The 23,737-nt window shown below is 44.2% G+C and overlaps 1 protein-coding gene across 3 annotated transcripts in view; it reads right to left on the bottom strand.

Moving 5' to 3' along the window:
- CPVL (carboxypeptidase vitellogenic like) overlaps positions 1 to 23,737 on the bottom strand; it is a 120,534-nt gene that overhangs the window by 65,090 nt on the left and 31,707 nt on the right. For all 3 annotated transcript variants that reach the window (XM_040433569.1, XM_040433571.1, XM_040433570.1), the window contains exons 5-9: positions 20,579 to 20,637; positions 18,064 to 18,143; positions 16,915 to 16,981; positions 6,638 to 6,760; positions 6,231 to 6,362 (exon numbers count right to left, since the gene is read on the bottom strand). In XM_040433569.1, the coding sequence (XP_040289503.1) occupies positions 6,231 to 6,362; positions 6,638 to 6,760; positions 16,915 to 16,981; positions 18,064 to 18,143; positions 20,579 to 20,637 (461 nt within the window). The remainder of the gene's footprint in view (positions 1 to 6,230; positions 6,363 to 6,637; positions 6,761 to 16,914; positions 16,982 to 18,063; positions 18,144 to 20,578; positions 20,638 to 23,737) is intronic.

Genomic DNA, 23,737 nt, shown 5'->3' with positions numbered 1-23,737 from the left:
GTGGTGTGCAGCACCCCCCCCCCCCCCCCCCCCCCACTGGGCTCTGGAGCAGTGGAAACATGTTCTATGGAGCGATGAATTAGGGTGGATTTATCGGTCCATACATACATTCCTGTGAACGCTCGTCCCCGCAATCTTCCCATCTGAAGGTGCAGTGATCTACCCGATAAATGAGCATGCATGCAACTAAATGATCATTTCTGGGCAGCAGATCAGAAACCATGCAGCTGTATGAAGATGAGCAATCGTAATAGCGATCCTTCGTCCTCATACTGTGAGGTGATCGCTGCATGTAAATGCAGAGATTCACCTCCTTAACGAGCAGCTGACTGTTGGGAAGGAAGGCTTCTTTCCCGACAATAAGCTTCTCCTCGGCGCATGTAAATGCGCCTTTATACTTCTTTATCTGGCAGGGTTGGACTGTCCATAGACACTAAAGGGAAATTTACCAGAGAGACATGTCCAGGGGGCCACCAGAACCCTCCTCAGGCCACTGGCAGGGTATATAATGATCTGATGCTTTGAGCATTAATTAATGCTAGCAGCTTCAGGCACCTATGCACCTAGCCAGCGGACGCAGGAGCCCTCCTGAACTCAACTGTATCACCATCCTCAGGACAGTTGAATACTGTGGTGAAAGCGGCAGTATTTTGCCATTTGGTTCCGCTGGGGCGGCATTTAGTGTGCAAGCCCCACGTACTTGTGTTACCCTGCCTTCTGTCAATTTGGACAACATGGGGCCACTTTCAAGTTATTTTTTTTCCAGGGCCACTTTACCAGTCTGCCCATGGCCTGATGAACGAGTTTTGATTTGGCAAATGCCAGGAGAACATAACTTGCCTGACTGTATTGTGCCAATTCCAGCGAGATTGATGAAGGAGGGATAATGCTATGGGGTTGTATGTCAGGGGCTGGCCTAGACCCCTTAGTTCTAGTGAAGAGGAATCTTAATGATTCAGCATATCAAGACATCTTGGACAACTGTATGCTTCCAACTTTGAGGGAACAGTTTGGGCAAGTCCTTTTTCTGTTCCAGCAGGACTGTGCCCAGTGCTCAGAGCAAGGTCCATAAAGGCAGCATTGGGTGAATTTTGCATGGAAGAACTTGACTGTCCTGAACAGAGCTCTGACCACAGACTCCTGAATTATGATACTTTCCGAGTCTTTGATGGACACTTTCCATGGCTTTCCTGAGAGCAGTGACTCAGGAATAGTTAAATAGCATTCATAGAAACCATTACTTTAACAGATACCATCACGAACAATGGCTTCCATTGGGCTTCAGAGAAAGCAATTTCTCATTTGCATCAAAGACTAAGGCCTCATGCACACGACCGTGCCGTTTTTGTGGTCCACAAAAAACGGAAGCAGCCTGTGTGCCTTCCGCAATTTGCGGAACGGAACGGGCGGCCCATTGTAGACATGCCTATTCTTGTACGCATCACGGACAAGAATAGGACATGCTATATTTTTTTTTGCAGGGCCACGGAACGGAGCAAAGGATGCGGACAGCACACAGAGTGCTGTCCGCATCTTTTGCAGCCCCATTGAAGAGAATGGGTCCGCATCCGAGCCGCAAAAACTGCGGCTCGGATGCGGACCACAACTACAGTCTAGTGCATGAGGTCTAAGACAAATGTTGTTTGAGGGGTATTGTATAATGGCAGCATTTAACATCACTGTGGACAGTATGGCCATATAGTTTTTTCAATTTTACTAATCGTTATAGGATAGGGTTGGGCAATAAACCGGTATTAACGATATACCGCGGTATTAAGAAACGGCGATATCGCCAGTTCTCAATTACCGCAGTATTTTAGTAACGTCATAGGGGCAGACACACGTCACAGTGCTGAATGCCTCTAAAACATCCGGCACAGTGGAGAAGGAGAGAGTCCCTCCCCACTGTGATCCGGCTGCCGCTGAGCCACCAACGAGAAGGTAATAGTGAGAAGGAGGGGAGGGGCTGTGGCCACCAATGAGAATTACCCTCAATACAAATATAGACTGCGGGTGGCGAGCATATCACATACCCGGCACCCAGTCTTGATGACAGGAAGCGGTGAAACTGCGAACCGAGGCAATTTACCCCTCAAATGCGGCACCTGAGGGTTTAATTGGCACGGTTGCGAGGGATCCCTGTCATTGAGGCAGAGTGCCGGCTGTGTGATATGGCTGGCACCCGCAGTCTATATTTGTATTATGAGGTTAATTACATTCATTGGTTGCGCAACGCCGCCCCCCCCCCCATACCCCAGTAATATAAACTATACTCATTGGTGGCGCAGTGCACCCAAGCCCCCCCAGTATTATAATCATTGGTGGCGCAGTGGTAGCTTCTGATCGGAGCCCCAGCAGCGAAATCTCAGGGCTCCGATCGGTTACCATGGCAGCCAGGACGCTACTGAAGCCATCCATGGCTCCCATGGAAATCTCCCTGCTGCTGTGTGCACAAAGCACAGGGCAGCAGGGACAATGTGAGATCCTATGCACCCTAATAGATCTCTATTAGGGTGCATAGGACAAGGGATGAAAAGATCTCAGGTTCTAGCCCCATAAGGGGGCTAATAGTTATTAAATAAAAAGAAAAAAAAAAAAAAAAAAAAAAAAAAACAAAAAAACAAAACACAAAAATTGTAATTCACCCCCTTTCCCAATTTACATTAAAAAAATTATAAACAAGAAAAAAAAAATTGGGTATCGCCACGTCCGAAAAAGTCTAAACTATTAAAGTATTGAAAAATCTCTCAGTGAGCACCTTAACATAATTTTTTTTTTAAAAACACACAATTCTCCATTTTTTTTGTCTCCTTCCCTAAAAAATAGGATAGGACTGTTCTATTATGGGCCGCATGTTCCATAAATTGCGGAATGCACACTTTTTGGGGGGGGGGGATTTAATTTTTCTTTTGCGTGGTATCGAGTATTGCATTACTTTTTTATAAATAAATAAAAATTTTGGTATTGTGACAACCCTAGTCACAGGGGTATAAGTCCTTTAGGTCACAAAGGAATGGCATCTAGTGGCTGTAAACCAGAGAGGCCGGGGCTGAGAACAGTCGCTGCACTCTGGGGGCTGCTGCACAGAGAGGCCGGGGCTGAGAACAGTCGCTGCACTCTGGGGGCTGCGGTAATATGGCTGTAGTGTGTAAGGACTAAGACCCATATGGGAAGCGCCAGTCTTTAGTAAATGACCCCCAATGTTTTATGTGACTGAAAGGCATCTTTATGATGCCAAGGTGCCCTTCCTGACAATGTGCACCTATGATGGGCACACTCTGAACAACCCACTTATCAGGGTTTTTTGCTAGGATGTCCCATTTTCTGTGGGAGCGGTGAAGATGGCTGATCGCTGCTGTCTCCAGCACTCCCATAGAGAATGAATGGAGCAGCAGGTGGTACGGCCGCTCCATCAGATTTGGGGGGGGGGGGACAATGACCCCGTTCTTGGTGGGCAACTAAGAGATATTACTGCATGGGGGCATCAAGGAGACATTATAATGTATGGGGGCAACAAGGAAACGCGAGTACATGTTGTGTGTGTTTTTTTCTAAATGGGCATTTATCGCGATACATATCATTATTGCGATATATTTCTTAATATGGTTATTGTGGGAATATTTTTGATATCGCCCAACCCTAGTATAGGATCCAAGCAGAAAAAGACAACTCTAAATAGCAATAAGCATGAATACAATATCTACATGGACGTTAAATGTTAAAACTAGGAGGAGAACATGGTATGTCATCTATTTTTTCAGGGCCATGGAGAAACAGGGCTATAGTTAAAATAAAACTTTGTGCATGAAAGGCAGAACATGCATAAGAGACTAATGAAAAGCAGTCTGAGACGAGGCCTGCATGCCCATATGACATCACTTTGGCTCTGGATTCCTAACACATCCATGACAACAGCGAAGTAATACATATGCTCTTAATTATAGTCATACAAACAAATAAGCCTCAGCAACTCAGTGTCCACATTCAAAATAATGGCAAATTCCATGAGATATATATTGCATAATCACCGCAAAACTTAGGCAGCAGGGCTTCTACATCATGTACTCTTATGTATCTCTATTACAAAGCTGTGGGATATGTTGACAAGTGGATAAATACAAGATGCATGAGATCAAGACTAAATCTAGCAATAGAGACTTGAGGCACAATAGATTTCCTTAATTCATTCCCAGTTTTGAATACAAAAAAAAAACAACAAAAAACTCAAATGTAAACTGGGCCCAGGGGCCAAACGTGGCCGTACACCTTAGACCAGGCATCATCAAGCTGCGGCCCTCCAGCTGTTGCAAAACTACAACTCCCAGCATGCCCGAACAGCCTACAGGTATCAGCCTACAGCAGGGCATTGTGGGAGTTGTAGTTTTACAACAGCTGGAGGGCCGCAGTTTGAGGATGCCTGCCTTAGACCATGTTTGCATCTGCAGAAGCAGATCCGACTGCCTGACCCGGCATTTATGTCGGAGACGGCTGGATCTCATTATAGTCAATAGGGATCTGGCGGTGATCTGTAGACTCCTGAAATGCCGGATCTGGTGAACGTGGCCTTAAATAGTTGTTGGCCAAACAGTCACTTGATAACTATTCCTCAAGACCCCCTCGTGAAGATGTAAACTTGGGTCTGGTAAGCATGCATGTGATGCGATACCTCATGCCTCATGTGAGAAAACGGAATCAGGTATACTGAAATCCAACATGTCCAACCCCTTTTCCCCCTTGATATCTACACACCCACATACGATGGCTGACCAGTTCCTCCAAATTTGAGTCAACCGTCACTCTCATGTGTATGGCTACCTTTATAGACAGAGCCCTGTGCACAGAGCTGTAGGTCTCCTTCATACGGAGCCATACCGACTTAAAGCTCCTTCGACTTCTTCATGCCCAGCCAGTCATATTCAGCATCTATGTCAAATTCCCAACACAGACCCATACTATACATCTGAGTGACTCCAATTTTATGTCGAGGCACAGGAAAGTTTTCCTCACAGATTGTCAAAAAAAGAAACATGAGAGTCGTCAAACGGTTTTTCTCCTCTTTTTTCCAAAATAAAAATGGCATAAAAATAAGGCAGAGTTCACACGTGTGTGTGACCCGTGCTGCGGGCCGCAATGCACGATCGCCGGCCGTAGGTCAGCCGCATCGGATCGCGGACCCATTCACTTTAATGGGTCCGCGATCCGCCCATTCCGCAAAAAGATAGGACAGGTTCTATCTTTTTGCGGAACAGAAGTACGGGACGCAACCCCACGGAAGCACTCCGTAGTGCTTCCGAGGGGTCCCGTTCCGTGCGGCCGTTCCGCAATTCCAGACCCATTGAATTTAATGGGTCCGCATCCGTGATGCGGAATGCACACGGAACTGTGGCCGTGTATTGCGGCCCGCAATTTGCGGGTCGCAATACGGCCACGGATCACACACGTTCGTGTGAACTAGGCCTAAAGCCCCAAAAAAAAAAAAAAAAAGGAGACATAAAAAATGATTTATACACTCAACACCAAAAAGAAAAAAAAAGTAATGGAATTATGGAAATCACAGGATCCATAGACATGTTAATGATATGCAAATGCCAAAAATGGAAACAAAATATTTAAAACAAAAAACTTACATGGCATTGTGCCAGTGAGGTTATTAAAAGGGGTTGTCCAAGTTATATTTATTGATGACCTATCCACGGCAGCACCTTGGACATGTCGTAGTTTTATTCCGGCAGCCTCTTGCAGTGCCTCCGCCGGAACTCAGCCCCCGTCCCCATTATAGTCAATGGGGACGGAGCGGCAGTCCAGGGGCACACAGTCACTAGCGGCAGGACGGATCAGACAGGATGTTCACCTGACGGAACAGCCTGCCGGAGGTCCGTGCCGCTAGTGTGAAAGTAGCCTAAGGGTACTTTCACACTAGCGTTTTTCTTTTCCGGCATTGAGTTCCGCCCTAGGGGCTCTATACCGGAAAAGGACTGATCAGTTTTATCCCCATGCATTCTGAATGGAGAGCAATCCGTTCAGGATGCATCAGGATGTCTTCAGTTCAGTCTTTTTGACTGTTCAGGACGGAGATAATACCGCAGCATGCTACGGTTTCATCTCCGGTCAAAAATCCGGAACACTTGCCTGAATGTGGCAAAACTGATAAACCAGTACAAAAAAAAAACAAAAAAAAACACAATGTGAAGAAACATTTACATTGCCCACATAATAGTACTAATACATACGTCAAAAGCATCAATCCACTTCTGTTGCTGGATATATTTTATCGCCAGGTCACACTGCCGCTGGACAAAGTCTTTCTGGTTTTCGTCCACTATGCCGGTTTGGTACATGAAGTCGGCATAGCCACCAATCATCTGTTCAGCAAATACAACAGTCATTAGAACTATTGATTCCCCTCGCCTTGTGCTTTTTTTCAACCCTAATCAGTTAAAGCAATAAGAAATGTTAAATCCTTGCTAACCTAAACGTGATACAGCAACTTACTTAGTCATGCATTGTTAACAAATGTTTCAGATCAGACGTCTTAAGGGAACGTGCATGCTTTATCAAAACAGTGTGCAAGGGAAGAAAGGAATTCCACCTTCTTTTGTAGATCAAAAGAAGAGAAAATTGAATTAAAATGCCCTACCACTTCAGGATCACAGAGCCCGTCTCCAATGGCAATCCCCTTGAAGTTGATTTTAACCTTAGCGGTTGGGTTGTGTGTGTGGATATAATAACCAATAGCAGGAACATACTTCCCAGCGTAGGACTGGAGAAAAAAATAATATATAATTCACTTAGTGAGAATAAGAAAATACAGTAGACAAAAAGGAAAAAAATTAATAAATACAAACTGAGAAGACAAAGGCAGCAAAGACATCACTAATGGGGGTTGTTTCATGAAGACAACCCATGTCCATATGTCCTATTAGGGCATACAAGCATCACAGGGGGGAATCCCTGCTTGAGAGCGACCTGAAGACGCTGGTTTAGACTGGATCCCATTCTGCCAGTCGTCCTTGTATTACATGGCAGCAATGTAGATGAATGGCCCTCTATCTACCTACAGACATCATAGAGGGGACTCCCAGCTTGAGAAACCCCTAAATCCGCTAGCATCAAGCAGCCATCCATCTGGCAGCCATCCTTTTATTACACAGTGGATATTTAGAGGAATGGCCTTCTAGGTAACAGTACATTCACACAATTCAAATACAGGCTGACCTCCAGATTCCTTCCATGGATTTGCAATTTGTCATGTCATGGGTGTGCCCCATTTCAAGGGCACTCATCTGCATGCAGTGAATTTGGCATCAAGAAGTGAAAAGCCACTTTTTTTTACCGCAACACGCAATTTCAGACTATCAATTTTTAAAACAATGGGACGTCGAGTACCTACAGACTTTGGCATGGAATACACATGCCAAATGAACCCCAATACTACATTTTGTCTGGCAACTTCCCAAATCAGCATTTTCAAAAGGGGTGGTGATTCATGTGGTCATAACATGGTGGCTTTTCAGAGTCTGTATTACAAAAGTAACATCCAGACCCCCCCCATCCTCCCTCGCTTATCTACTGAAGTCAGCTTAGATCAATGCATGGTGAAACTGAGGAGACCAAATGGCATCGCTGTAACACAGAAGATCCTTATATATGGATGTAACATGCCAGGCAGAAACGGAATAGCTGATACTATAGTAAAAAGCTGCATTACTTTCAGGGAAGGAGGCCGACCATGGAGCATAAGGTGCCAATGTGGATTGCTTTTCTCCAGGCCTATTCATGTGTATAGACTTTCACACACTTGCTGTCAGGCCATAAACATCGCACTCCAATGTGAATGGACATTGAAATTGAACTTAAATAACACTGGTCTGACTAGGTTACCAAGCCATCATTCTTCTTTTAATTGAAGCCACTTAACAATGAAGATCTCCTGCTGTGCAGTTAAAGCTTCCTTTTCAATGCAATAAACTAGGAAGACAACCCTGGGGATACGGAAAATACAAGAATGCCGGTAATATTAAATGCCTCTACACATAGTGTACCTAGAAGTAATAAACTGCATGGAAACATTTGTCCATTTATCCCAGCAACAATTTCTTTCCTTACTGGAGACATTTTACGTTTTGCTGGTAGACATCACTAGGCTTGTTTTAGGTTTTCTGAAGAGAAGATCTTAATGCAACATATTAGCATTTGACTCATCAACCCCATATCCATGGTCCCAGTGGACAGACCCCCTATCCATGGTCAGGACCCATATCTACAGTCCCAGTGGTTGAACCCCCAGGCAATTATAAGAACATAGGTCCAGAACGTTGGTCGTTGATGGTACAGTGGTGGTGCATATGCATGACCACGGCTCTATTCACTTCTATGGGACTGCAGGAGATGGCACAAGCTATGTGCTTGGCAGTCCCACAGAAGTGAACAGAGCTGTGGTCATGTGAGCCGAACTCACTGCATCATAGTTATCTATGATGCCGTGAGTTCCAATGGGTCTACTATCCCTTATTCATAGCATCATTTGAGTAGAAGACAATAGAACTCCAGATAGGCTGGACCTCACCGCATTACAGATCATTATTATGTGGTGAGTTTGGTGCACATGAGCCATGGTCATCCTGGGAAATGTGGCAACCAGACGGGCCACATTTCACAGACTGCACATGGCCATGTAAATGCAGGCTTACTCTGAGTATAGGGATTTGCCCATCACTGCACTCCCGTCCCTTAGATAGGGTGGAAAAGATGGAGGAGTCTAAATTCTGAAAGGAGTGATTTGATGTGATCCTGTAGATAACATGAAATAGCCACATCTGGAAAGCCTGACATTCTGTCCAGACAAAAGAGCAACCTCTGGACTAGTCAGACTGGGGATCACGTAACACATTATGAAAGAATTCAAAATGTATGGATGCAATTGAGCTGGGATGAATATTGTGGATGAGTTAATGCCCTATGTCCAAAAAATCCCTAGAGTGCTGCTTTTAAGGAACATAATTAGTGCAGGGTCTGAGGAGGCCCTGAAAGTCTATTCATGCGCTGCCTCCTCAGGCCCTGAACTACAGCACATCTATTGTTCCTGGAGCTTATCTTTAAATTATGGTAGAAAACTAAACTCTTCCCCTGGGGGGTGGACAAAAATGGAGGTACAAAGCTCTCAGAGGCCACTGTTAACAAAAGGGTTAATGGCATTAACTGTATTTTAGCAAAATTAAAGGCCGATCATTTACATCAGCAATTCTCATCATGCATGTAGAAAAGCTGCCCATCATTCAATTACTTCCTAGTCACAAGAGCTCGGAGCATCCAGAGATAAAAAAAAAAAAAAAAACATTCATTTCCTCCGTTTGCCTCCTTTCAGCAAAATGCAACAACTGGTTTTCATTTTGGCAAGAAGCGTAAAACATCCCGAGCAAAGTCAATCAACAAGGGTTAGAAAAACAGTAAAACAAAGCATCAAGAAGAGGAATATATGAAATATAATATAGATATATAGATATATAGATATAGAGCCCCTTGTCTGAATTAGGGGCAACTTCATGTAAGGCTACATGCACACGACCGTTGTGTGTTTTGCGGTCCACAAATCGCGGATACGCAAAACACGGATAGCATCCGTGCGCGTTCCGCAATTTGCGATACGGCACGGACAGCCTTTAATATAACTGTCTATTCTTGTCCGCAAAGCACGGACAAGAATAGGACATGTTATATTTTTTTTGCGGGACCACGGAACGGAGCACATGGAGTGCTGTCCGGAACATTTGCGGCCCCATTGAAGTGACTGCGTCCGCATCCGAGCCTCCAAAACTGCGGCTCGGATGCGGACCAAAACAACGGCCGTGTGCATGAGGCCTAATCCTCTACATAAGAACACGGTGAAGAACTGGCATCTAGAAGAGATGATGCGGCATCTGCAGTGACAAGCTACATTATAATCTTCCCAGGAAATCATAAGGAATCCTGTGGGCGCTTCCAGTAGATTCACTCCTGGCACTGACAGACACAACAAATCCCCGTGTGTTACATGCTAAATTGGATTCAGATATGCCATGGATTTCACCCATCGCAAAAAAAAGGTTGAAATCTGCGGCAAGTCTCTGGCACATCCACATATAAACAACAAACAAAATACATATGGTAGCACACTGTTATACTTAATGCAAACAATAGAACTAGGGATTATTATAGATTAAAGTGGTACTATACCAGGGCTTGTAAGCAGAATATAAATATAGCTGGTTCCTACACCGCCCTCAACACTGTAGGTTTAGGCAGTGGCGTCGCCAGGGGGGGGCCAGGGCCCCCCCCCCCCCTACATCAAGCTGTGCCCCCCCAACTAAAATGTCCCCCATTCATTTTGGTGTGCAGTGTGCACTACAGTGTGTCATTGTGTGTGACACTTGGTCTGTGCCGCGCAGGCAGCCGGCAGGGCCCTGAGGGCCGGACTATCCTACCGGACATCACATCTGAGTCTCCCCACCGCATCCCCAGGACCTGACCAGTCAGACTCAGTCAGTGGCAGTGCTGTGCGCTGACCGCTCACGCTTCTGTGCATAAATCAGCGCGCCGCTAGACGAGACTAGCTAACATCCAACTACTGGCAGTGCGGTCGGCGCTCCTCCTCCTAGGCGGCGCAGCCTGGACCAGGCGCGTGACGTCACCGTGAGCGCTCAGCGCAGCCCGCCCACTGCCTGTAGTTGAAGTAGTTGCCTAAGCCAGCCAGGCCCAGCCCAGAGACTAGAGAGACAGACAGCGTGGCGTGGCCCTACCCTACCCTACCGTCCGAGTACCGATACAGAAGCGAAGCAAAATCACTGCAGTAGCTGCTGAAGCTGAGACTCTAGAGTCAGCTTGACTGGTCTGAGACTGAGCCTGACCTAGTGGTGTAGCAGGTTAATAACAATAATAAGGTACAAGTAGTGACTGTCTGACTAAGTCTCTTTATAACTAGAGAAATGAGATCCGACTCTGAGAGGAGAGCTGGTTCCCCCTGAATCTTCCCTATTTAAAAAGTTAAAGTTAAAGGGGTTCTGCACTTTCATTTAACTGATGATCTATACTCTGGATAGATCATCAGCTTCTGATCGGTGGGGGTCAGACACCCGGGACCCCCGCCGATCAACTGTTTGAGAAGGCAGCGGCGCTCCAGTAGCGCCGCGGCCTTCTCACTGTTGCCGGCCCACTGACGTCACGAGTTACGACTAGTATCAACTAGCGTGGGCGCGGCTAAGCTCCATTCAAGTGAACAGAGCTTAGCTGCGCCCAGGCTAGTTGATACTAGTCGCGACGTCAGTGGGCCGGCGGTAAACAGTGAGAAGGCCGCGGTGCTGCTGGAGCGCCACTGCCTTCTCAAACAGCTGATCGGAAGGGGTGCCGGGTGTCTGACCCCCACCGATCAGAAGCTGATGATCTATCCACAGTATAGATCATCAATTAAATGAAAGTGCAGAACCCCTTTAAAGTTACGGTCAGTGCAGCCTGGATGATTACAGTGTTTACTTTACCGTTTAGAGAAATCATGTTCAAATGTGAGCGGTGGGAGGGTGATCTGTGGATGTCATGAGTCATTACACTGTTATAGGGGGGGGGGGGGGGTCTGTGGATGACACTGTTATAGTGTTATAGGGAGGGGGATCGGGGGTCTGTGGATGTCATGACACTGTTACGGGGGGGGGGATCTGTAGATGACACTGTTATAGGGAGGGGGATCTGTAGGTATTGGCTAAAGTATCGCAGCATTTCTAAGCATACTTGTGTAAATGTATCGTTGTTATAGCTGCCCCCCCTACTTTTGTCCTGGCCCCCAAAGTGCCCCCCCAAAATTTGAAAGCTAGAGACACAACTGGGTTTAGGCTAGGCCCAGGAGAGGCAGTTCTGTTAGAGTTAGGTGCCCATCTAAAGAAGCCACCTTGACGTTGGTAGATGGGCCCGACACGTTTGATCAAAAATGTGTGCAAAGAGCTTCCATTTTTCATGTAGGTAGGTTAATCCCTAGTTGTATTGTTTGCATGTATAACAGTGCGCTGCTATATTTTGCTGTTTGTATGTTAAATGTATGGATGTGCTAGTCTAAATTTTCTTGCAACATCCACATATAAGACATGCAAATTTGGCAGTGGACTTTGCAGCAGCCCAAAAAATTTGCCACGTTTGAATTCACCCTTAATGGGCTTGATTACTTTCTCAGTGATCATGAGTATGCAAGTACTAGGTCATCACAGGGGGCTTTTTCTGGAACATCAACCTGCAATAAATGGTTAACTCCAGGGAAACTACTCAATAAAAATCAATATGCACACATGCACTAAATGTATGCCAGTGGTCCTCTGAAGTCAGACATTCTGCAGCAGCCTTCTACTCTGATTAATAGAGGGAGGTACTAAATGGCGCCCCCTATCATTATTTCTATATACTCCAACAGTAAAGGGACTGTTAAAACAGAGAAACACATCATCCATTGCATCCAAAATCCTGCAGCAAATTCACATGTAAAAAGAAGAAGAAAACATCCACAAACTATCAGAGACAGAGCTGCCAGAACAACATGTATTTTTCAGGAAACTGTCAGCAATACATGGATCGATACATTTGAGGCAGTTAATGCAAAATCCATCTGCTGCAGAACTTAATTTACGACAGCAAGGAGGATATTCACTCCTATTATGCTTATAATACATGTAAGGTAGACGATAACCTGTGCAACGCTTTATCGTTTTCATCATTAGAGGAATCTGACGGTCTGAGTACATGGGATCACACTGCCCCACAGTGCACAAATGTAACACAGCAGCACGACAGGGTCACACAGGGACAGATCTTGTTCTAAAAAGACCAGTGCACACTATGGAGATTATAGTGGTGCATGAAAGTTTATGAAGCCTTCAGAAATTTCTATCTATCTTTCTGCATACATTTGACCTTAAAGTAGATAAAGACAATGAAATCAAACAAATGAATATGAAATAAATGAATTAAAAATATCAGACTTGGTCATTTATTTATTGAGGATAATGATCCAAAAAAATCACACGTCTGTGATTAGTAAAAACATGTGAACCTTTGCTTTCAGTATCTGGTGTGACACCATGTGCAGCAATAACTTCAAGCAAACGTTTCCAGTTATTATTTATTAGGGTCCATTCACACGTCCGCAAAAGGGTCCGCACCTGTTCCGCAATTTTGGAACGGGTGGGGACCTATTAATTCTCTATGGGCCCGGACGTGAAGCGGAGAGCACACTATGTGCTCTCCGCTTCCGCATTTGCGGAGCGCGGCCCCGAACTTCCGGTCCGCAGCTCTGCAAAAGATAGAACATGTCCTATTCTTGTCCGCAGCTGCGGACAAGAATATGCATTTCTATAGCGGGTGCCGACCGGGTGTGTTGCGGATCCGCCATTTGCAGGTCCGCAACACACCACGGACGTGTGAATGGACCCTTAGGCCCCTTTCACACGGGCGAGTATTCCGCGCGAATGCGATGCGTGAGGTGAACGCATTGCACCCGCACTGAATACCGACCCATTTATTTCTCTGGGGCTGTGCACATGAGCGGTGATTTCCACGCATCACTTATGCGTTGCGTGAAAATCGCAGCATGCTCTATATTCTGCGTTTTTCACGCAACGCAGGCCCCATAGAAGTGAATGGGGTTGCGTGAAAATCGCAAGCATCCGCAAGCAAGTGCGGATGCGGTGCGATTTTCACGCACGGTTGCTAGGAGACGATCGGGATGGAGACCCGATCATTATTATTTTCCCTTATAACATGGTTATAAAGGGAAAATAATAGCATTCTGAATACAGAATGCAAAGTAAAATAGCGCTGGAGGGGTTAAAAAAAAATAAAAAATTTTTTTAACTCACCTTAATCCACTTGCTCGCGTAGCCAGCATCTCCTTGTGTCTCCTTTGTTGAAGGACCTATGGTGAGCATTAAATACAGTTACAGGACCTTTGATGACGTCATACCGGTCATCACATGGCACGTCACATGATCTTTTACCATGGTGATTCCATGTGACGTACTATGTGATGACCGGAGTGACGTCATCAAAAGGTCCTTTACCCAGGTCCTAAAGAAAGAATACAGAAGCAGATGCCGGCATCGCGATCAAGTGGACTAAGGTGAGTTAAACATTTTTTTATTTTTTTTTTAACCCCTCCAGCACTATTTTACTTTGCATTCTGTATTCAGAATGCTATTATTTTCCCTTATAACCATGTTATAAGGGAAAATAATACAATCTACAGAACACCGATCCCAAGCCCGAACTTCTGTGAAGAAGTTCGGGTTTGGGTACCAAACATGCGCGATTTTTCTCACGCGCGTGCAAAACGCATTACAATGTTTTGCACTCGCGCAAAAAAAATAAAAAAAAAATCGCAGGTGTTCCCGCAACGCACCCGCACATTTTCCCGCAACGCCCGTGTGAAAGAGGCCTTAGTCCTGCACATCGACTCGGAGGAATTTTAGCTGATTCCTCTGTACAAAACAGCTTCAACTCTGCTACATTGGCGAGTTCCTTCCCATGAACTGGTTGCTTCAGGTCCTTCCACAACATCTCTATCGGATTCAGGTCAGGACTTTGACTTGGTCACTCCAAAACTTTAACGTTATTCTTCTTTAATTATTCTTTGGCAGAACGGCTCAAGGTCGTTGTCTTGCCGCATGACCCACGTTCTCTTGAGATTCTCAGATATCCTGACATTTTCTTTTAAATTTGCTGGTATCATTCAGAATTCATTGATCCATCAATGATGGCAAGTTGTTCTGGCCCAGATGCAGCAAAAGAGGCCCAAACTATTGGTGGATAGTACCACCACCGTGTGTCAGAGATGGAATGAGGTTTTTATACTGGAATGCTGTGTTTTCCTTTCTCAACACAACGCTTTTCATATAACCCAAAAAGATCTATTTTGGACTCATCTGTCCACAAAACATTTAGGGAGAGTTATCAAACTGGTGTAAAGTAGAACTGGCGTAGTTGCCCATAGCAACCAAATCAGATTCCACCTTTCATTTTCCTAAGGAGCTGTGAAATATGAAAGATGGAATCTGGTTGCTATTAGCAACTAAGCCAGTTCTACTTTACACCAGTTTGATAAATCTCCCCCAGTGTTCCAATAACCTTCTGGCGTGTCCAGGTGATCGTTAGCAAACAGCAGATGGGTAGTAATGTTATTTTTGGAGAGTAGTGGCTTTCTTCTTGGAATCCTGCCATGCACACCATTGTTGTTAAAGGGAACTTGTCACTTTGAACATGGTATTTGAGCTACAGAAAACATGTTATATAGAGCAGAAAGAGCTGAGCAGATTGATATATACTGGTAGATTTGTGGGAAAAGATTCATAAAAACTTCTATTTCATTCATTTAAATTCTTGCTCATTCTGAGCTTTGAAGTCAAGTAGGTGGTCCTATCAGTATTTGACAGCTGTATACACAGTCAGAGGGAAGGATGTCATCACTGATGGGACCGTTTTTTTTTTTTTTTACTTCAAAACCCAAAATGTGAAGGAATTTAAATGAATGAAATACTGTACATGTTTTACAAAATCTTTTCCCACAAAACTATATAACAATCTGCTCACCTGCTCTTGCTCTATAATCCTCCTGATGGTGGACTAATGAACATTAACATACCGTGGCTTCCTTTGTGGCCTTGCAGGCTTTTACACGCCTTGTTCTTGGCTTGATCTTTGTTGGTCGACTACACCGAGGGAAGGCAATAATGGTCTTGAACGTCCTTCATTTGTACACAAACTGTCTGACTGTGGATTGGTGGAGTCAAAACTCTTTAGAGAAATTTTTGTTCACGCCATGATACACTTCTACAAACATATGTTGTGAAAATCAGACTTTGACAGATCCCTGTTCTTTAACTAAAAAAAAGTCACCCACTCACCCCTGATTGTCATCCAACTGATTGAAAACACCGGACTCTAACTTCACCTTATCTGCTAATTCTAACGGTTGACATACTTTTGCCACTCACAGACATGTGATATTGGATCTTTTTCCTCAATAAATAAGTTACCAAGTCTAATATTTTTGACTCATTTGTTTGATTTTGGTTATCTTTATTTATTATTGTCCAAGGGGTACTCCTTCTCATTATGGAGACCCCCTGCTATGCAGAGTATGTGTGTGCAGTACTGTAGGCGATGCCCATATGGATTTCTAGGAAAGATATTCAAATTAGCTTTCCTAAACCTGATGCCAGCAGATAACAGACATGATAATTTGCATATATTTTCCCCAGGCTGAGTTCACACTTCAGTTATTTGGTCAGTTATTGTGAGCCAAAACCAGGTGCAGGTCGAAAACACAGAACAGGTGGGAAACCCAGAGGGGGATCACCTGGCCTACAATACAACATGTACTCGGCATACTAGGGGCTCTCCATAATGAGAAAGAGTACTCCTTAGACAATGCATACATATTGTTGAGAAACACAATTGTACACCAGTGTGTATGTCTCTCTCTCTTTCAGCCCCCTTTTAGCATCTTTCTGGTCTTTTGCAATCAAGCGGAGGTTCCGATTTGCCTTTCTAGCAATTCTACGAGCAGCTGTCTCTGAAAGTTATCTGAGTGCTCAAATCTCCTTGGGTTCCCATACTTTTGCAAGGTAATCCTTTCCTTTTTTTTCTAAAATTTTACTAAACCAAAATAATACACTGATATTGCTTAGAATGTTGAAAAAAAGTGTTTCATCTTTAACTTTATGCCTTTTGGAGAGCATTTCATTTCCAGTAAAAGTAATTTTGACCAGTGGTGCCCAAACGGTTAAACCTTTGCATGCCACTGTATATACATATACAAAGAGAAATTAGCTGAGTAGGACACAATATGGCTTGCTGCTACATCAGTCAGCAGGTCTCCAAAGAAAATGTATTAAAATACATACTCACTTCTCCTGTGGCATAAAACTCATTCTTCTGATATTCTGAAAATATCTGGAAAAACTGAGTAAGTGCACTAAAAAGAAAATCAAGAGAGACGTTGGAAATAAGATTTTGAGAACATGATGATAATAATCCCGTTGCCCCACTGAATTAGTCAGCATCCCAGAAATGGTCCAGGTCAGATGACGAGGACAATTGGGAAACATTTCCCAAAGTTTGCTTAGGAAATGTTTCCCCAACAGGTCTTTTCAGGATCCAATCCCATTCCTGACACTGTATATACAGCTGGAGCCATATTGCAGCCATCAGAATGTGACCCAGTGGCTCTAGCCGTCCAATGTACTATTGTGGCTGAAAAGAAAGGTTTATTCTTCTGAATTTAAAGAGGACCTGTCACCACAAAATACAAGGCAATCTGCAGGCAGCAGGTTATAGAGCAGGAGGAGCTGAGCAGATTGATGTATAGTTTTATGAGAAAAGATTCATTATATAATTTATACATTTTTATCTCTCCTCTTTCTGACTTTAGTTGTACACAGGGGAGGTGTTATCAGTGTTTGATAGCATTCACCATGTGTGTATACAGAGATGTCAGTCACTAGTAACACCTCCTCTGTACCCAGTATTCTCCTGCGCATTCCCTCATTAATGATTGACGGCCATTCATGCAGATATCTGTACAGGTTGGAGGGAGTCAGTGGTAAGAAGATAGGGGGGATCCATAACCGCTGTTTTTGTTATTCTTGGCACAGAATTCTGATCCACAAGAAGCGTGCCATAGTTGCTGAGGGTCTTCCATGCTTTTTGCACCTCACCTGCCAAGTGGTTGTGGCACAGCAAGGATGGGACATGGCTTACGTTGACACATGGTGTGTTAAAATTGCATCAAAACTGGCCAAAATTCTGCAGCAAAATAAACCAACTAATCGGTGGTATAAAGGAACATTAGATTTATCATAAAGCTGTAGCCACTGTGATTGATCTGGCACAACTATACGGTCTAGTCTAAGTTTACATATTTTTTGTGCCATGTGGTACGCCTGCTATTCAGACACTCTTGACCATATGCACCTCTTCTACAGGACAGAGTTAAACCTTTTATAAGGATAGATTTACACATTCTTAGAGCTGGTGCTTTGATTACTAAAGCCATACCTGTACAAATCTCTGCCAACATCATCCTGATTTACCGCATATCCCCGGTCGTCTCTTGTGAAACTGAAACCAGTTCCAATCTAAAAAGATCAAAAGAACACAAATTATTATGGTAGTAAATCTATATAGAGTGTGTTCAAAAACAGCTGACATATACCGTTAGTGCAGGGACCATATTATCATGGTGTGGAAAAAAAATTCCATTCCCAGGAAGACTGCTATTCCCAGTTTCATCAGGTAGGCAAAGCACACTATAATCATATAGAGAAGAAGGCGGCAAGCATGGGGCTACCATCACAAACTGGACGACTGTCTGTCAAGCCCAGTTTTTGGTGGGGCCAGCCGACACCCTAATGTGTAATGGGAGCTCCCTGAATTTCAACGCCTAATCCTTTTGCTCACTTAAGGGATAAGCTGTCAGAAATGTCTGATTCTCTCTCCTCAATGAGTACACAGATGGCCAAACCAAGCTGTATGTGAATGGAGTCAGGAGAGATGGCTGAAGGCCGAATGAGTGTTTGATAGAGAGCTTCTGAAGGTGTTTGGGCACCTTAAAAGTGACAGCTTTGCTGCGGCTGTCTTCTGGGTAATCTGTGACTAAAGAAATGCTGATTGGGAAACAGTACCCTAGTGATATGTGAAAGATCATCAGTAAGGGTAGGCTCAAATATTAGACATTAGAAATGTATTCTATTCTAGATGACATGATTGTTCACTTCATGAAATTAAAATGGGTTAAAAGGGCCATCTAAACAGGCAACTACAGTATATTACATCAGTTTTGGTACCGTTTTTTTATTTATCATTGGCTTTATACCAGAAAACTGGCCTCAATTTTTGGTCCTTTTCCACTGCTCACGCCACTTTCCTGAAAAGGCTTACCAAGGCTAAGTGGAAGGGACCACGGCTTCATGGGGACACAACAAATTTACTATAATTTATGCCAAAAAAATGGTGTAAATTATAGCTCAAATCTACCCCAGCTTGGAGCTCGATGATTTGACTTTCTGATGTAGAGTGCCAGAGATATGCCTAATTTATTAAAAGGCAGCTGTCTAAATTAGGCACGTCTCAGTCCAGTGTATGGGGGATGAAAGTTGGCGAAGGAAAAACAAGTCTTGATAAATCTATAAATCTCCCCTAATATTTTATGTAATGCTTATGGTGAGTTTTAAAGAGGACCTGTCACCTCTCCTAACATATCTGTTTTGATAACCATTTGCATTCTGCAGCATTATTCGTATGACTGTGTTGCACGATTAGTGAACTATTCCTTTTAGATGCTATGAATGAATTGCCAGCAGTCTGCAACAAAAGGTCTATCTGGGTGTTGCTCTGGGGTGTCCCTGCACAGATAACACCCATCTGGACCTTTACTGGAGAGCGCGGGCAATTGATTCATAACTCACAGCAGTAATAATAAATGAACAGTACAACATAGAGCCATAAGAATAGATGCTCCGGAATTGTTATTACATGGGGACTGCAAGTAGTTACTAAAACAGACAAGTCAGGAGAGAGACAGGTCCACACTAAAGTGTCCACGTTCTCAATAATTCGCCCACAGAAGGAAACAGCCATAACAATAACTATGGTGATAAAAGAGTTTATGTAAATTAAAGGGAACCTGTCACCTGGATTGTGTGTATAGAGCTGAGGACATGGGTTGCTAGATGGCCGCTAGCACATCCGCAATACCCAGTCCCCATAGCTCTGTGTGCTTTTATTGTGTAAAAAAAAACGATTTGATACATATGCACATTAACCTTAGATGAGTCAGAGCTTGAAAATATGACACTTCTCTGGTCACACAAGTAAGATATGACTCTTTTATGTTAATTTGCATATGTATCAAATCGTTTTTTTTTACACAATAAAAGCACACAGAGCTATGGGGACTGGGTATTGCGGATGTGCTAGCGGCCATCTAGCAGCCCATGTCCTCAGCTCTATACACAAAATCCCGGTGACAGGTTCCCTTTAAAGATGTATAAATGGGGCAGCACTGTTTTAACCAATACATTAAGAAGTTGCTGTATTTTTAAAGTCCTTCTGCAAAGCCACAAAGCTCCTTTAAAAGGTGGCCAGACACATTAGTCTAAAGTTGATCAAAACTGACAATTTCAACCAAAACAAACATTTGTTGGTTGAAATTAAACAATGAACGATCATTTTAGAAGACCCATCATTATTGCCTGAAAAGAAGTCGGACGTGTTTAATATTTTTCGGCCGATAGTTAGACCAAAAAATTATAATAATCTTTCGTCCAAAGAATTTTCCCAGAAAGATCTTTCATCCATCGCCTGGTTTTATTGTACGTGTATGGTCAGTTTGATCAACTAACGGCCAATATGGACTGATAGGTGTATGGTTGTGTCAGGGAAACGAACGTTCACCAGATGTTTGTTTCTTCAACTGCTGATCAACCATATCCAACTTCTATCTAATGTTTATGGCTTTCTTGAAAGCTGACTTTATCTCCTTAAGTAGAATTACAAGTAAAATGAGACTTACGGGATTATCAATATACAACATTGAATATTTGTTTGTCCAAGAAAATTCCCGATGAGCCACTGTAAGAACACAAAGAAGAACAGGAACATGCAGTGATTACCAAACAGCAAGGCAAAATATCCCCATAGCAGATGTTTCTATACACATATCCCCTTTATTTGGATGAAGCCGTGAACTCCCATAACTACTCAGAAAGAAAAGATCTGCATTGGATATTTACACAAGAAGAGGCCGTCTGACCCCGGCATATTTTACATTTTAAGAGTTACAAAAAACAAAGTTCATCTCGGCATGTTAACAATTTAACCATGACAGGGTTTATTAAAAGTAGTAGAACGCAGAAGCCAAAAAAGTGGCCTCACCACCACACAGATTCATGGCAATTATGACACTACCACAACCCAATTGTATCCCTATGAGAATTGCAAAGTTGTAAGTAACTATTGAGGTTAATTAGGAGTTGAAACTCTGACATCATCCTACAGCGACGGGCTAGCGGCCTAGTCTTACTGTGGACTATACATGAATACAAACTCCCTTTTAGGGTTTGTTCACACGACCGTGCCGGGTTTTGCAGTCTGCAAAACACAGATGCAGCCAGTGTGCCTTCTGCAATTTGTGGAATAGAACAGAAGGCCCATTATAGAAATGCCTATTCTTGTCCGCAAAACGGACAAGAATAGGACATGCCTCATAATTTTAGCGGGGCTACAGAACGGAGCAACGGAAGCAGACAGCACACGGAGTGCGGTTCACATCTTTTGCAGCCCCATTGAAGTGAAGGGGGTCCGCACCCCAGCCGCGAAAAATGTGGCTCAGATGTGGACCAAAACCACAGTCGTGTGAATGAGCCCTTAAACTCACCTTTACATCAGCAGATTATTGCTAACAAACGTTCGTATGAATGCTCGTTAGCGATATGCTGCCCAAATCACGGACCGTGTAAAGTTTGAGAAATGTTACATATTCTTCACCCTATAAGACACATTTTCACCCACCAAAAGTAGGGGGGAAATGGCAGTGCGTCTTATGGGGTGAATACCAATGATCGCTTTATTAGTACATTAGGAACGGGGAGCAGTGAATACAGCGATCCCTGTGCTAGCTCTGTACTCACTTCTCCCCGATTCTTATTTTACTCCTTAAAACCTAGGTGCATCTTATGGGCACTGAAAAATGAAAGGACCAATCTGATTGGTTTCAATGGGCAACTAAGCCAGTTTTCCTTTATACCAGTTTTGATATATCTCCCCCATTGTGTTTGCAAAATGATTGGCTCAATTTCAGTAAGAGACCCAGCATTTAGCTGTCACTGTCTGAAGAGGCTACGGCACTCCAGTGAGCACTTAAGGCCTCTACCTAGGCTTGTGATGTCACGTTCATGGGTCACGTGACTTAGCCGCTGCTCAGTCCCATTCAAGTGAATGAGGCTGAGCTGCAGTACCAATCGCTATACAACGCACTTCACTGTGCCTGATACGCGTGAGGTGGACACAGTGCTCACTGCAGCACCGCAGCCTCTTCAAACAGTTGGGGTGCTGGGAGTTGGACCCCCACCGATCAGATATTGATATATCCTACGCTCCTCCCTTAGAGTGATATTTCAATTTTGGTGTGAAATTCTGAGCAAATTTAGATGTAACTTGTAAACCCATTGCCAATAAACCTGTAGAAATCCCTTTGAGAACTTTTGTAACTCAAGCATTTGTGCTGCTCCAGTGCATCTACAATAAAATAAAGTAACTTTAGAAACCAAAAAAAAAAAAGAAAAACTATCCTAGTTTTGTGTATTTAGCTCCTGTGCAAACCTATGTGTCTTCATGACTACGACTACTCTGTTACTCCGCTCCCTCTGACTCTTTTCACACTTGCGTTCGGAGCGGATCCGTCTGGCGTCTGCACAGACGGATCTGCTCCCATAATGCAAACGCTTGCATCCGTTCAGAAAGGATCCGTCTGCATAACTGTTTTTTTCAGATCTGATTTTTCACTTCGTGAAAACTCAGATCCGACAGTATATTCTAACACAGAGGCGTTCCCATGGTGATGGGGACGCTTCAAGTTAGAATATACTAAAAGAACTGTGTACATGACTGCCCCCTGCTACCTGGCAGCACCCGATCTCTTACAGGGGGCTGTGATCCGCACAATTAACCCCTCAGATGCCGCACCTGAGGGGTTAATTGTGCGGATCACAGCCCCCTGTGAGAGATCAGGTGCTGCCAGGCAGCAGGGGCCAGTCGCTATTGCATTATACTTAACAATTTTAGAAGCATTATACTTACCTGCGATGTCTGTGACTGGCCGGGCGCTCCTCCTACTGGTAAGTGAAAGGTCTGTGCTATAAGCAATGTGCCGCACAGACCTTTCACTTACCAGTAGGAGGAGGAGCCCGGCCGGTCACAGACATCGCAGGTAAGTATAATGCTTCTAAAATTGCTAAGTAACCATGGCAGCCAGGACTGCAATAGCGTCTTGGCTGCCATGGTAACCGATCGGAGCCCCAGCGATTAAACTGGGACTCCGATCGGAACTCTCCGCTGCCACCAATGATGGGGGGGAGGGGGGGTCGGTCATTTTAATTAGGGGGGATGGGGGGGAAGAGGGGAGGCCGCACTGGCCACCAATGAGTTAAATAAAGGGGAGGGAGGGGGGCCCCAATGAGTTAAATACAGGGGAGGGGGGGGGGGGGGGGGGTTAATTGTGCGGATCACAGCCCCCTGTAAGAGATCAGGTGCTGCCAGGCAGCAGGGGGCAGTTATTACACAGGCCTCTGTGTTAGAATATACTGTCGGATCTGAGTTTCACGATCTAACTCAAATCCGATGGTATATTCTAACATAGAGGCGTTGCCATGGTGATGGGGACACTTAAAGTTAAAAATATACCATCGGATTGGAGAAAACTCCGATCTGATGGTATATTAATAGGGACTCCTGACTTTACATTGAAAGTCAATGGGGGACGGATCCGTTTGCAATTGCACCATATCTTAATGTCAAACTGATCCGTCCCCATTGACTTGCATTGTAAGTCTGGACGGATCCGTTTGGCTCCGCACGGCCAGGCGGACACCAAAACGCTGCAAGCTGCGTTCAGGTGTCCGTCTGCTGAGCAGAACGGAGGCCAAACGGTGCCAAACTGATGCATTCTGAGCGG

This window comes from Bufo bufo, chromosome 5 (assembly GCF_905171765.1).
Source record: "Bufo bufo chromosome 5, aBufBuf1.1, whole genome shotgun sequence".
NCBI classification, from domain to species: Eukaryota; Metazoa; Chordata; class Amphibia; order Anura; family Bufonidae; genus Bufo; species Bufo bufo.
The sequence above is the reverse complement of the archived record's forward strand: the minus strand, read 5'-3'. Positions and strand labels throughout refer to the sequence as shown.